Source organism: Copidosoma floridanum, unplaced genomic scaffold (assembly GCF_036245765.1).
Source record: "Copidosoma floridanum isolate Cflo_tuat_1 unplaced genomic scaffold, Cflo_Japanese_pri ptg000004l, whole genome shotgun sequence".
Lineage (NCBI taxonomy): Eukaryota > Metazoa > Arthropoda > Insecta > Hymenoptera > Encyrtidae > Copidosoma > Copidosoma floridanum.
In genome coordinates, this window is record NW_028321881.1 from 29,572,793 (window position 1) to 29,589,116 (window position 16,324).

General features: G+C 36.3%; 1 protein-coding gene across 1 annotated transcript; it reads right to left on the reverse strand.

Annotated features, from left to right (window-relative positions):
* Nucleotides 1-1,741: 1,741 nt before the first annotated feature.
* On the reverse strand, nucleotides 1,742-6,966 carry LOC111643287 (uncharacterized). The gene is made up of 9 exons (XM_089596593.1): nucleotides 6,414-6,966; nucleotides 5,956-6,296; nucleotides 4,596-5,796; nucleotides 4,084-4,529; nucleotides 3,635-3,969; nucleotides 3,389-3,498; nucleotides 3,165-3,217; nucleotides 2,525-3,060; nucleotides 1,742-2,195 (listed from the first exon to the last, which is right to left on the reverse strand). The coding sequence occupies exons 1-9, from the start codon at nucleotides 6,964-6,966 to the stop codon at nucleotides 1,742-1,744; spliced, it is 4,029 nt and encodes a 1,342-aa protein (XP_089452719.1).
* Between the last annotated feature and the right edge of the window lie 9,358 nt (nucleotides 6,967-16,324).

The window sequence follows — 16,324 nt, forward strand, 5'->3', positions numbered from 1 at the left end:
TTATAACAATAATGTACTGCAATCTTAACATTTATAACTATATAACTCTTATTTCCAAATAAATTTCATAAATATTGATAATATTGAGTATTTGTATTTTAAAATATTCTATTAGGTATGTTCAGACGGTCGCCATATTCAGGACCGTTTGCCACATTGTCCCTCGACCCACTGTAGTATTACCCACTGCCCTCAAGCTTCTCGTGACTACATAATCTCCAGCCATGCTGCAAATGATGCCTCTCGTGGGTCACAATGAACTAGTGTATAGAAGAAGGTTGGACAACCTCTCGATGATACATCCTGTCTACATCCTTTCCTTTCGAAGACCCGCCAAGAACATCCCTCAGTTGCGCTTCTCACAGCCTACTCTCCACAAAATTTCCTTTATCTCCGTCTTTTCCCTACTCCTCTCATACAACCTAACCCACACATACAACTTGTCTCCTTTTAACTGTACATAAACACACACACACTTATACTAACTCCCAGTGCGATACAATTTATAGAAGACAATCACACACAATGTTGCATCAAGTTGAGTTTTGGTATTTTTATTTAAAAAAAGAAATAACATCGTCATAAAAAACAAACAAAGTGCAAAACAGAGAGCACACTCACTGGGTACATGCTAGGTTTTCTAAGAATGCGAAGCAGACGCATGCATAGTGTTAGTGGCATCTCGACCAATTTTTTATTGACAAAAAAAGGTCATTGAGACGTAGCACTAAACTAAAAAATTGAATAACCAAATTAAATCAGCAGTGGAAGCGAATTGTTTTGGTGTTAATAATATTTATTGAATCAACGGCTATTTACAATATTTACAGAGCAATTTGAATATAATTTAGATTTAATGAACAATAGATAAACGTGAAAAGTAAAAACAAATAAGTTCTGTCTTATGTAAAGCGAGCGAGAACGAACAAAAATAAGAGTCGATACAAAATACCTGTGACCATACAGAAGCCAACCAAGACGATTAGAATTTAGAAAAACGACATCGAAAAAACGAGCTATTAGTTGACTTATACAACGATCTCAATTTATTTAAGCGATGTTAACAGGTCGAAGTCTTAAAGGCGAGAGAGCCAGCAACGCCTCGTAAGTGCCGTCGAAGCCGCGATCTAGCCGCCGCTAAGGGGGGAGAATTTCGTTCCAATGACAATACTAACAACAAAACTATATTTACTTATTCCCTCAATCGTACAATAGCAGCTCGGATGTCGCGCAATTTAAATTTCAACAAGGCAAACACGAATCCAAACATACTGCCCGCCTTGCTGTCTCTCAGTCAGCAAATTACAATGCTTTATAACAAAAATTTTAACTCAAACTCGCTTCACATTAAGAGCCTTAACATTAGAATTTTCATTAAAATTCACATTGAATTAGATTGAAATCCCCCTTTGCTTTTTTTTTTTTTTTTTTTTTTTTTTTATAAATTTTGCTTACAAATTTCATTAATTTGGAATGTTTAAAAAAAAGCAAATTTATCAAACAACAAAAACCAAACAGGTAGTAGCTCTGAGCCGCAATTACAATCGAAACGAACAATATAAAAACAATGCATTTTCATTTTTGACTTAACTAAAATTTTAAATCAAAATCTAATCATATAATTCTACGCTAAATAGGTCCATATACAACATAACAATAAATCCAACACTCACAGTCCATGAATCACTACAATTTTTGATTTTACAGTCCATAATGCCTATTCCATCAATTCACTTCACCATCACTTTTCTTGTCCTGATTTAATTTTACTTGAACATTCTTCAGCCTGCGACTCGGTAGGTAATCGAATAAGCTTGACCACGGGGCGTACGAAAACCGATTTTGATGTCTTTAAGGTAACCAGTCGTACCAAACCAACTTTTCCTGGATGAACCTGCAGTACTCGTGCCAATGGCCACTGAGCTGGTGGAGCAAGCTCGTCCTTAACCAATACGACATCCCCCTGTTCGATGTTTGGAGCCTGCTTAAGCCACTTATTGCGCTGTTGAAGCTGATTCAACACCTCTTTTCGCCAACGAGACCAAAATGAGTTTCGGATATTAACAATCTGCTTCCAGCGATGATTCAAACTAGTGGAACAATGTGACTCATCGTACGGCTCAGGATACGACAGCAAGGCAGATCCGACCAAAAAATGTCCAGGAGTCAACGCCAAATGATCCAAAGCGTCTCCACTAAGAGTACAGAGAGGACGTGAATTTAAACACGCCTCTATACGAGCTGCAAGCGTTGATAGCTCCTCGAAGGTCAAGTGGCGCTTCCCATTGCACATCGAAGATGAAATTTGAAGCTGCGCACTGCTGCTTCCCACAAGCCCCCGAAATGCGGGGCGCGGGGAGGGATGAATTTCCATGACGTGCCTTTCAGTGCCAGATGACTTGCGACTTCTCCGATAAACTTTGAAGAAACTGAAAACATTCTATTGAGCTCCACCGCCGCCCCTCGGAAATTCGTTGTGTTGTCGGAGTAGATCACAGAACAGCATCCTCTACGAGCCACGAACCTTGAATAGGCTGCCAAAAATGCCCCCGTTGATAGATCCGACACAATCTCGATGTGGACTGCTCTAGTCACAAGACAAACAAAAATTGCGATGTAGCCCTTTGTAGCTTTTGCTCCTCGACCTCTCGAAAATAACACCGGTACAGGGCCCGCGTAATCTACGCCTGCAGATGCAAAAGGACGCTGCGGCTCCAGTCGTATTGCTGGCAAAGGGGCCATCTGCTGCTGAGTGCGTTGCTGATAAAACCGCAGACACCTCACACAGCGATGAAAAACGCCGGATACCACCCGTCGACCCTGAATTATCCACAGCGAACGGCCAAAATGAGACAACATCAGTTGAGTGCCTCCATGAAGTGTAAGAGCGTGGACCTCTTCGATGAGTCGTCTCACTAACAAACTTCTGCCTGGCAAGATCACTGGATGCTTCTCTTGAAATGATAGTGACGATTCCTGGATCCTGCCCCCGACTCTAATAAGGCCCTGATGACATACGAAGGGTGTCAGACGTGCCAAGGGTGACGATCTCGGAAGCACCTGATTCCGCAACAAAATTTTTTTCTCATTAGCAAACCAGTACGATTGAATTGCGCGATAACAAGCAAGACGAGCCCAAGTATACTCTCCAGCTGTCAGCTTACCAAGGCCTCTTTTCCCCCCGGCATGTAACCAACGTCCACAATACCCCAAAATTCTAAGTATTCGTGAGAAACTTGAATATTTCTCAAGCTTGGTTACCACATTCAACCCCTCGTCGGAGTGCGCCACACATACAGCAACTTCAGCCTCTCTCTGCTCCACCAATAACGATTCCGCACGATCACCGACGTCGAGCATTGGCCATTCTGAACTTGATAGAACCAACCAAGCAGGTCCCCTTCACCACAGATCATGCGTTGAGAGCTGAGCCGGCGTGACTCCTCGAGTAGCGCAGTCTGCAGGATTCTGAGCAGAACGGACGTGATGCCATTGTGCCTGGGGAAGCGATGATACTATCTCGCTAACACGGTTGGCAACAAATGTCTGCCAGCGAGACGGGTGCGAGGCCAGCCAATCCAAAACCACCCTTTAATCTGTCCATAAGTGAATTTCGTCCGGCGGTCTTCTCAACCGGGCCAGGGTACCTCCAATTAAGCGAGCCAGCAGATGAGCACCACATAGTTCAAGCCTAGGAAGTGATTGCACCTTGACTGGTGCAATCTTTGTCTTTGCTATTAATAAAGTAGACGAGCATCCGGGTAGTACAGCATAGATTGCTGCCGCATATGCGCGCTTGGAAGCGTCTGCAAAGCCATGCAAAGTCCATCCATCTGTTTCGGCCCCTCCAATCCACCTCTGTATTTTGATCTTAGTAAGATCTTCGAGCAACGATCGAAAACCAGACCATTTCTTACACAGCTCTCCAGGCACGCGATCGTCCCAATCGACCCCTGAAAGCCAAACATCCTGTAACACAATTTTCGCTGCAATCAATACAGGGGCCAGCCAACCCATAGGATCAAATAATCGTGAAATATCTGAAAGAATTCCTCTTTTGGTCAGCTCCGATCTAGCTCATGCCCATTTAATTCTAAAACCAAAGACGTCGTCCCTTGGCTGCCACAAAAGTCCCAGCGCAGATACACTCTCCTCGACTTTGAACGCAATTTCAGAGTCAGCCAGCGAGTCCAAGCCTCCCAACAGCGCAGCATCGTTGGCCGCCCACTTACTCAACAACATGCCAGCCGATTTCAAAACCGTGATGAGCTGATCCCTGCAGCGTAGAGCAGACCCCATGTCGTCAGCTCCGCCGAATGCATCGTCGACATACATCCGATGACGCAGGATCATTGCCGCTTTCGGATATGCACCACCCTCGTCATGAGCCAGCTGCTGGAGAACTCTGAGAGCCAAATACGGCGCCGAAGCGGTGCCATACGTCACGGTGGTTGCCTTGTAGTCTTGAATAGGTTGAGAGCGATCCGGCCTCCAAACTATTCGCTGCCAATCGATATCATCATGATGCACTAAAATTTGACGATACATTTTTTTTATATCAGTCACAAAAACACATTTAAAAAATCTCCAGTTACTAATGACGACTGTTACATCCAATTGGAGCTTCGGCCCTGGCAAGAGAAAGTCATTTAAAGACTGACCCGACGATGCCCGCTGTGAGGCGTTAAAAACTACACGAATTTTATCCGGGTTCCCTTGGCGAAAAACGGCATGGTGTGGCATGTAGTATGACGATTTATTACTATCATGCTTTGGAACTGGCTCCATATGCCCTAAACTAATGTATTTGCCAATGAATTCGCGATATGCTTTCGCGAGACAAGCATTTTTGTCACGTCTGACCTCGGATCGCGCCAAGCACGCAATTGCAATATCGCGAGAGTTCAACGAAATTGGTTTTTTCGAAAAAGGCAATCGAACAATATATCGACCCTCTATGTTTCGAGTGTGAGTAGACACAAACAATTCCTCACAGTAAAGATTTTCAGGAGACAACGGCTTAGGCGCATCAATCTCTTCGATCTCCCAAAACTTGGATAACAAACTCGACAGGCTGTGCTCTACCAAAACGTTTAGCACGCGCACAGTTTCTTTGCTAACAGAGAGCGGCCCCGATGATTCACCGGTCAAAATCCAGCCGAATATAGTGTTTTGTGCTAGTGGTGTACCTCGAGGTCCCTTTATCAATCCATTCAACATTATTGACGCATATATGTCTGCCCCAATTATGCAATCTATCCTTTGTTGTTTATAAAAATACGGATCCGCCAACACGAGCCCTTTTATATGCAGCCACTCAGCTCGCACAGTACATCTACCAGGACTGTATCGAGTAAGCGATCTCATAACTAGCATGCGAACATCGAAAGAGGCTCTACTTGTGACTGGACGAATCTCTACCGTCGATTCACCTATTGGTTTCGTTTCGCTTTCCCCAAAACCAACGACTGAGCACGACGACGGCAGTCCTCTAATACCAAGATCCGCGATAACCGACTCTATAACAAAGCTTCTCTGAGCCCCGGGATCGATTAGAGCTCGAACTTCAATTGTGCTTCCGTGCTCCGCGACAAGAACGACTCGAGCCGTTGCCAACAATATAGAAGCACTTACAGGAGCGACGTTAACCGAAATTGAGTTCGACATCCCGCTTGATCCGAAATCACGAGCACCACCACCCGGCTTATGTGCACCAAAAGACCCGATATCATCTGATTTTGTATGCTCTGAATGTAGCAGTGTATTATGCTTCGCTCCACAAGACAAGCATCTTTTCTCAGAAGGGCAGTTTTTAAAAAAATGTGAGTCATAAAGACAATTCAAACATAATCTTGACCTTTTGCATACATTAAATCTTTCCGGCTGAGACAGTCTCTCAAATTGAGGACACTTATGCAACAAATGACTCTCTTTACAAAGAACACACGATACTACCGATCGTTTTTTTGTTTTCGATTCGCTTTGAGACTTCCCGACCTTTTCAGTAGATACATTCGCCGATATTCGTTTATTTTGTCCTTTTGAAGGTTGTACACTTTTTTCGCCCCTGCGAGCCGGAGCACAATCAATCGATACGTGAGCCTGTTCTAAAGACTGAGTGCGCCTCTCGATAAAGGCAACGAGCTCCGTGTAGGTAGGGCTCGCAGCTCTGCTCTTACGCGATATCTCCCAACCTTCTCGACTCAATGGATCCAACTTCCGAATCACGCAATGTATAATCCAATTATCGTAATGATGAACTGGACATTCGAGATCTTTTAATGCACGAACTAATTCTTCAGTTTTATCAAAAATTTGTATCAAATCAGGCAAATTTCCGGGTTTAACAACAGGTAAATTTATTAAATTTTCAAGATAATTAAATAAACGTATTTAAGTATTGTCGAATCTACGTACTAATTTTTCCCATGCAATGTCAAAATTTGAATCCGTTATATCAATGCCTTTTAATCTTTGCTGCGCTGAGCCCTGTAATACCGATAACAAGTGTTGCAATTTGACAGCCTTGGGCATTTTGCGTTTTATTACGAGCGAGGTAAACAGCTGCTTAAACGATTCCCACTCCTCGTGTTTACCAGAAAACGTTGGTAGCGACAGAGGAGGAAAATTTACTTTTTCAGTATTACTCGATCTATGATCAACACGAGGTGAACTTTCTAAATCAATTATGTGATCATTGAACTCACCCAACGCGTCAGTATATGCTTCAAACACTTGTTCAGCTATTTGCTTTTCATAATACTCATGAGAAAGCAAGATTTTCTCATCTGCTTGTATAATTGCGTGTTTATTTTTGAAATCGGCAAGATCCATATCTAACTGTGTGACGCGTGCACGAGTTTGCCCCAACGTCATATTGGCTCTCCCTTTCTTTTTGAAATTCGCAAAGGCATTTTTTATCTTTTTTCCAAGCGTGACCTGATCAGTGTACCACTTTTCGGACATACTCTTCAAAATTATTTCAACAGTCACAGAAAAATCAAGACAAACCAGACAAATACCAATATCACCTTGCAAAGTTCGACGATTCAACGAGAAAGATAAGCTGATACCTCTAGACCGTGTATACCTGGTTTGTAGTCGCCGTCGTAAGCCCCCCTCTCACCTCCCACTCAGCCTTTTAGCTTTTGATGAACGCAAGCTGTGCGTTACAGTGAGAAGACGAAGAAAAGGCTATCAACACATGACCCCACACCCCTCTCCGCCTGGCAGGAAAGCGGCAGAAGAAAAGCCCGAAACCGTCGTCCGAGCGTCAAGAGTGGGAGCCGCTTTGTCAAGGCTGCGCGACAGTGGCTCTCGATGTAAACACCAACTTCTCGATGGTTTCAGCTACCTCTCCCTTCCTCGAGCAACACTTGATACTAAAAGCAAATCGTACGAAAACAAGGCAGAAACGTGAATGTAAGAGAAATAACATGTAACAAAAATTCATAATATGCAATGTGTGCAACCAAACCACGCTCTGCTACCAAAATGTTAGTGGCATCTCGACCAATTCTTTATTGACAAAAAAAGGTCATTGAGACGTAGCACTAAACTAAAAAATTGAATAACCAAATTAAATCAGCAGTGGAAGCGAATTGTTTTGGTGTTAATAATATTTATTGAATCAACGGCTATTTACAATATTTACAGAGCAATTTGAATATAATTTAGATTTAATGAACAATAGAAAAACGTGAAAAGTAAAAACGAATAAGTTCTGTCTTATGTAAAGCGAGCGAGAACGAACAAAAATAAGAGTCGATACAAAATACCTGTGACCATACAGAAGCCAACCAAGACGATTAGAATTTAGAAAAACGACATCGAAAAAACGAGCTATTAGTTGACTTATACAACGATCTCAATTTATTTAAGCGATGTTAACAGGTCGAAGTCTTAAAGGCGAGAGAGCCAGCAACGCCTCGTAAGTGCCGTCGAAGCCGCGATCTAGCCGCCGCTAAGGGGGGAGAATTTCGTTCCAATGACAATACTAACAACAAAACTATATTTACTTATTCCCTCAATCGTACAATAGCAGCTCGGATGTCGCGCAATTTAAATTTCAACAAGGCAAACACGAATCCAGACACATAGTTAATTGCGCAAAAGCAGGGACACGTTCCCAGTTTAACATAGCAGAGAGATCCCTCTGTACAAAGATAACGAAGCACCTCACAGTGGGAGATTTTGCTTTTATTTACTCGAAACCTGATATCTCAAGAGCCAAAAAAAAATACAGCCCTAATTTTTTTAATTTTTTTTTCAATTGGTAAAGAAATGAAAAAAAAATACTGAGAACCAAATAAAACGAAAATCTAACCTGCAAATTGTTGCTATCCCTTAATTTTCTAAATATCTGAAACTGTTGAAAGATAAGAAATTAATTTTTTTTTGCATTTCGTTTCTTGTTCAATACGCAATAAAGGTAGAGTATTGGAATGGCCCAGAAAGAAGATCTAACCTATAAATTTCTCTAAAATCTTTATCTTTTAAGTACCTGGTGAACGTTAACACATGCAGAAGTAGATTTTTTTGTATTTACTCATCGACAAAACCTTGTAGTTCAAAAACAAAAAATGATAAAGCACTAATTTTTTTGTATTTTCTTGGTGATTGGAAAGAGAATAAAGGAAAAATACTGAGATCCAAATAACATGAAAACCTAACCTGCAAATTGTTGTTAAACCAAAATTTTATAAATATCTAAAACTGTCATAGGAGAAAAATGAATTTTTTTCTACATTTCGTTTCTTATTCAATAGGCAATAAGGGTAGAGTATCTGAATAGCCCAGAAAGAAGAGCTAACCTACAATTTTTTCTAAAATCTTTATTTTGAAGATACCCTTATGAATGTCAACATATGTAAAAGTAGATTTTTTTCGATTCACTGATCGACTAAATGTTAATTCAACAAAAATACTGAAGTCACAAAAAAAAGTTTTTTTCTTTCAGTGTTTTCACGATTGCTGAAAGATTTAAAAGTGGTTTCTCAAATATCATTTTTCTTATCTAAAAGAAAATTCTGGGAGTGTATGTACAAAGCCCAAAATGACAACCTTACCTAAATTTTTTCTTATAATTTCCATATTTTAGATACTTCGTAAACGTCTTTGTACATATTGATACAATTATTCTTATTTTATTTAATAATTTAATATAAGAACAAGGACAAATTCTTCAATCACAATAAAGTGAAAACGTAACCTACAAAGTTTTGTTTGGATCTACATTTTTTAAATACCTTGTGAACGTCAACAGATATATAGAAGTATAACTTTCGCTGATTACTTAATCATTCATCTGAAAACCGAGGAAAAGCATTTAAAATACTGAAGTGTAAGATGTAACCTACGAGTTCTTTGTCATTTTTAGTTTTAAGAAGATCTAACGAATGCTGACATACAAAGAACTAAGTTTTTTTTGTTAATTATATAGTGAATGGTACGTACGAATTATAATTGCAAGAAAAAAAGCTTGAACTACAAATTTTTATTGAAGATTAATTTGTCATAATCATTTTCAAACAGTTAGAAATTTTAAAACTAATTTTTTTTCCTATAATTAATCATATACATAGCTTAAAGATTGTTTTTGGAAGGTTATGAGACTTAACCAACTGATTTACATTGAATCTAATTTATTTATTCATCTGTGAAACATTTATGGATAAAACATCAGTTATTAAATTCCTAACCATTTTTTATTCTAAAAAAATTATATTATATTATCAAGGAAGGAGAAAACTAATAAGTTACATACATGTTATCTTTACACTTATATTTTTTTCACATCTTGTTATTGCAAACAGATGAGACAAATAATTTAATTTGTTATTCTGTAAATCTAGTAGACAATTTTTACAATTTATAAGGGAGGTTGAAAAAATAAGATTTCAGAACAAATTTGCATCAAGCTACACTCAGATGAATATCATGCTAGCATGCACATATATGTATGGATATTCTTTTCCTTGTTCACTTATTGGAAATCCAAACTTAAATTTTCAAATGGTTGCAAATAAGTGCTAAATAAAAAAAATCGCATTTAAATACAATTTTTTGTAATTTCTCTTTAAAGATAGCAACCAAAAAATTCAATTGCAATCACTTTTAACTAAATACTATAACAGACGTTAACCTACTCATTCAGGGAACAATAAATAATTGAATTATAGACTATTGATCGTTGAAAATAATGACAGTTATTAGTTTTTATTGCTTTACTAAAAATGTCTAAACTTAGATTAACAATAATGAGCAACAAGCAACGTATTATTTTGGAGTAAAGTAATACATTTTATTAATAAAACTACACTGTCTATGGTGAATAGAAACTGCTATTAATTCAAACATGTTTATCATAAATAGAAGTAAAGACTGCAGTCAGTAGTGTTACTGAAAATTATTACCACCTATGGCAAAATTGAAGAATTTATCTATAGAAAGTGCAGACACCGTAGAGTAATGGATTTTTTGAGATATTTGGAATAAAGATAATTTATGAAAGAAACTGTGATGCTAACACTTGAGCGTCTTACGTAACTTTAGATCTATTGCTTAGGATACAGACATTTTTCTAACTCAAGTGCAGAGACTTAACTGTACTAATCTACGGACTATTATTTACATTGCATATTAATTAACTCTGCTCATTATTTTATTGTCTTTTATTAATTCTTTTTTTTTTTTTTTTTTTAATTAATAACCTTAGAATCAGTTATTTTTTGTTGACTAGAGTCTGTTAAATAATTTGGTTAAACTTGCTTATAATTAAGTTTTTGGCTTATTGCATAATTAATCCATTAATTAATTGTCATTATTTTCAACAACAAATAACCGATGGTTAAATTATTTGCTGTCCTCCAGGTATTGAGGTTAACGTCTATTGGGTTATTTGGATAAAGTTGCTTGTAATTAGATTGTCTGCTCGTAGTCTTAAATTATATTTCTATGTCTGTTTAAGTTTGCATAATATCTAAGAAATGCAGAAATGAAGACAACTTTGTGGGTTATGTTTTCATTTTATTACCATTACATAATTTATCCTAGATTTGGTATTAAATTATTAATTAAAGTAAGCATAATTGTATGAATGTGTGTAGAGACGTTTACGCAGTATCTAAGAAATGGAGATTATGAAAAATGTTAAGGTTAGGTTTTTTTTTGGGCCTTGCGCATACACTCTCTGAATCTCCTATTGGATAAGAAAAATTATATTCGAGAGACCAATTTTCTATATTTTAGTGGTCATAAAATAACTGAAAGAATAAAATTCGACAAAATTTCTAGGTTGACTAGCTTTTTTTTCGTGACTTAAGTATTTTTCGTTAAATCAACATTTAATCGATTAGTAAATAAAAAAATCTACTTCTACATATGTCAACGTTCGCAAGGTATCTGAAAATTGAAGATTTTAGAAAAATTTGAAGGTTAGCTCTTCTTTCTGGGACATTCAGATGCTCTATTTTGCCTATTGAATTAGAAACGATGTGTAAAAAAAAATTAATTTATTATTCTTCAACAGTTTTGGATATTTAGAAAATTGTGGTTTACCAATAATATGCAGGTGAGGTTTACATATTATTTGGTTCTCAGAATTTTTTCTAAATTTCCTTACTAATAACAAACAAGGAGAACAAAAATGAGTGCTCTTTTTTCCGTTTTTAAGATATCATATTTGGAGTAGAAAAAAGCATAATCTTTCTCATTGTGTGCCTTTGCGAGCGCACAGACATCGGCACACTCACACGCACACAAGCACACACGGGCGTCGAGCAAATAATCATGCATATCAGCTTGTCAAAAAAGCTATACTCAACAGTTTTAATAAACTAGTGATCATTTTATTTAACTTATTACAATTTTTGTACGAAAAATACTACTAACTTAAAGTGTTACAACTTTAAAACTTGAACAACTACTAAAGTTGCATTATACAAGGATAAAGAAATTTTTGGTCCAAAGAACTATTTTAAGAGAGTGATAAAGAATGCAAGTCATAAAATCAGTTTTGCCATAATTTTTTTTATGTAATGTTACTAAAAAAAAAAAAAAATGAAGATAAATGCTTTATTGAGATTTAGTCAGTGCTCTCCGATGAATTTAGAAATTCAAGGTGATCAGTGATCCGTGGGGGTGAGGTACAAGAAATAAAGAAGTAAAAGATGTATTTAAATTTTCTTTTGCTGGTTTATTAATGCAACGCTTCGCTGACCAATTGTGTCAGCCTCATGAGGCGCAGGTACGCGAGAGTTTGTAAGTATATTGACTTACTCGTCACCGGTCGAACTATAGACTAACAAGGTCTGTATTAATTATATTATTGTTAGTCTACAGTTCAACCGGTGATAACCCCAAAGTAGTGCTCATCTCTGGCGGAGAATTCAAAAACGTAAAATCTGAAAATTGAAAAATAACTATTTCTTAAGCTACTGGCAAGTGTAAATACGATATTAACATTAATTTAACATTGATCATTGCATCATTAGAAATAATAAATTTGTTATACACAGGTAAACGTCATTATGAGTGCCGTTTTAATGTATAATCATACAGGAAAAATTCTAATAATGCTTATTATTGTCTATTTATGTAAGATTAAGTCTTATTTAGTTGGTAAATGATAATTTTGGAGAACTGCAATATTAATTTCTGAAAATAAAAATTTTCCTAAATTTTTATTAACATGATAAGACAGTCACCCTGCATGACCGTAGATTACCGTATGGGCATAACTAGATTGTGATCAATAACGTTACACTTATTACTGTACGTAAATGTCGGTCATATAATATGAACGCTATTCGATCTTTGAACGCCTCTAAAAAATTATACTTGTTAGGTTAGTTAAGTATATTGATACTAGAAATAAAAAATGAATGGATTATGTAATGTTGATTATATACTGAACTATTCAAGGTTAATAATAAGGAAACCACAATGCATAAATATAATAATTACCTACTGTATCATGTTTCAAATGTCTCTAAGTATTTTCAAAAAAATAGATTAATCCTCTGACATGCATGTTTGCGGGTAATTTGGCAATATCGGAGTTATATTGACTTCCGAAATCCTAAGTAAATATACCTACAGCTGCGATTCCGCAAAAAAACGATGTTTTTTGAAAGGCGTACAGCGATGTATTTTATTCAAACGTTTTTCACTTTTTAATTAGTTGAATGAAATTAAACATATTCTTTTTACTTCTTATGTATTACCTTAGTTATCGAATTTCACACAAAATTTTTATTATTATATATTAAATATAAGCCGCCACTTCTTCACATGCTATACCAAGCTCGTATAACAAAATTTTCAGGCTCTACATATTTTGAAGCTATAGTTTTTACTGGAGTTGATATTTAATCGTATGAAAATAATCATAATTATAATCTGAAATAAGTAAAACAGGTTACAAAACACTGTGCCCTAGGTACGGAATAGTATATTATGTACCTAGGGAGAAAATGTAAACGCTCGGCCTCAAGTGGCAACACACGTGTGATATGACCATTTTTTAGTTCCTTGCGTAGTGCGTATGTGATTAAATAATTATTTAAACGTACACGTTGAACCTAAATTTTTAAATGACTCAATGTGACTCTTTTACAGTCCTGAGATGTTTCCTGATCATTTCAACGTGAATAAATAATTCAAACTGATTATACAGGCCTCTTGCGGGCCCAAAAAAATACTTTTTTGCCTTGAGGCAAAGAGTAAATTTGCAGGCGCAAAGTGTGCCCATGGGTGCAAAACGGCACTTTGCACCCTCGATAAAACAAAAAACAATTTACAAGACTCGGGCACAAACGCACAACAACCGTGCTGTATTGTATTGTACCAGTTGTTCTTTGCGTCTTAGTGACGTAATATGCTCTTAAACGCCTCATCATATGATGCAAAGCGCGTTCGGTCAATTGCAATGAGGTACTTTCGTTTGAATAATTTTTACATGCTTTAATACGGTAATAGGAGTGTATTGTATTATATATGAGAACATCTACAAAAAATGTTCCGATTTGTCCTCCATTTTAATAAAAAATAAAAAAATTTTAGCCACACCCTCGAAATTGAGCTCATTTAACTCGTAACGTCAAGTACTATGAGGAAAAACTTTGGAACACGGGTTTCATAGAGGTTGACACCATTTTCTGTGATTTACATGTTACACTTATATTTATACGTATCATCTCCATAGATATGATTTTAACATGTACATTGCGGAAAAAGGGTATTACCCTCACTGAAACCCGTGTTTGAAATTTTTTCCTTTTAATACATGACATTACGAGTAAAATAAGCCCTATATCTCAAAGGTATGCCTCAAATAGTAGTTTTCGTCGGATCGATACCATCGTCTCCGGGTCTATTTTGCGGCCCAAGGGACCTATGAAGCATGGCCCAAGGAACGTAAGGTAGCCGCGAAGCGATGGCACTTATGGGGCGAATCCCATTATTTCCTACCGAGGGCACATCTAACCCTCAAAAACGTTCGAGGTTGAAAAAATAATTTAAATTAGTGGAGGACAAAAACGGGATATTTTTTTTGTATTTCTTTATATGTACACCAAATACAATTCATATACATGTATTGTACTAGTAATCAATCAGGGACAATAATAGTTCATGCTCTTGTACAATATTTCACAATATTATACGACGAGCAAGCAGAAGAATGCAATAAGTTTAACTCTTTCCCTCTGAACATGGATAGCCAAGCTAATTCTCTTTCAAAATCAGTGAGCGAAGCTTATCTACTTCTAAAAACTGTGAGCAAGGCTTATTTTCTTCCGCACGTGGTAAGTGATGTTTTTCTTTTTTTGTCTCATTTCGCATGCATATTTTCCTCAAGCACGTTGAACACAAAATGTGCCTCTTTTTCAATCAATTTTGAAAATACTTCTAATTGGTAAAAATTAATGGCATTTCAAGTACTTGTAGAGTAAATATAGACAAAGTGAAATACGTATAAAAAATGTACCTATGTTTACTAACAACTTTTTTATGGCCATTTTTCGAGAGGACCTTTTTTCAGTTTTCACTGCCGTTCACTAAAAGCTTAGAACTCATTAAGCTAAAATTTTGTGTGTGTGATAAGAGCTATGGTATCTATCATGTGTTAAAATTTCAGCTGTAAATATTGTATAGAATGTGAATTTTCGAATTTTGAAAAATGGCTCTAAATGGCAGTTTTTTGCGATTTGCGGAAAAATGGCTTAACCGACCTGAACCCAACAAGGCTTATTTTGTTCGTCTTAAAATTACACATCTTTTTGATGAAACACTTTTTATTTTGTTCGTCTTAAAATTGCACATCTTTTTTTCCCAAACACTTTTTTTATGTACGATTCTTTGGTTTTCTTTTAGACGCGAAAAACATGTTTTGGCCATTCTTGCCATTTTTTGGGGGCTCTTGCTGGCATTTCTACTTGTTAAATTCTGTTTCAATTTGTTAGAATACACTGAAACTACTACCCTATTTTTTTTGACCTAGTCAGAACTTTCGGGATATCGTTATGATTTTTAGCTAATTGTCATACTATCTTCCGTACGTCGTAAGCAAAAATTTTACTAGCTCAAATGCAAAAAGCCGTACTTGTTTTATTCTATATAATACAGTACCTATTCAAAAAGACCTGTGGTACTCTGGAAACGTGCAGGTATTAAAAATATTGTACTCGAGTATGTTATCTTCGATGTATTTTTAAAAGATCCAAACTCTTGATAATGTTGGCGCTTCAGTTCTGTTTACATGTATTCTCGTTGAACCTTTTTATGTCGCTATCAAACTGTACTGATAATTATTGAAATAACATTATTATTGAAAATCAATAAATAACGTTTTTAAACCTTATTTGGCTTTATGTAAGCAAAATATTATACGTCGACTATAAGTACAATGTTAAAAAAAAAATTTAATTTTTAACAAACTTTTCAATGAAATTTCCTGGTATATATTCGGAATCTTATTGCATTTTTACAAATGGTATTTAATTTTGATGCAAACGTGAATTTGATCAGTACATTCAAGAAAATTTATTTGCATATTGAAAGATATTTTGAAATTTTTTAAATGCTCTAAGAAGTAGTAAGGAATTGAAATTATGAGTGGTGCTTTTAAATTTCATGTTATTTCAATGAATTATAATTTAAGAACTTTTTGAGTTGTAGTTTTAAAGTGGTTTTATAGATAAGTTTAAACTACTTGTTAAAAATTAAACAAAATAAACAAATTTTAAAAAACTAGTTAAAACAAAAAAAAGTTTTTTGCAATATTATTTGATGAAACTGTTTAATAAATTTTTCATTTCATGTA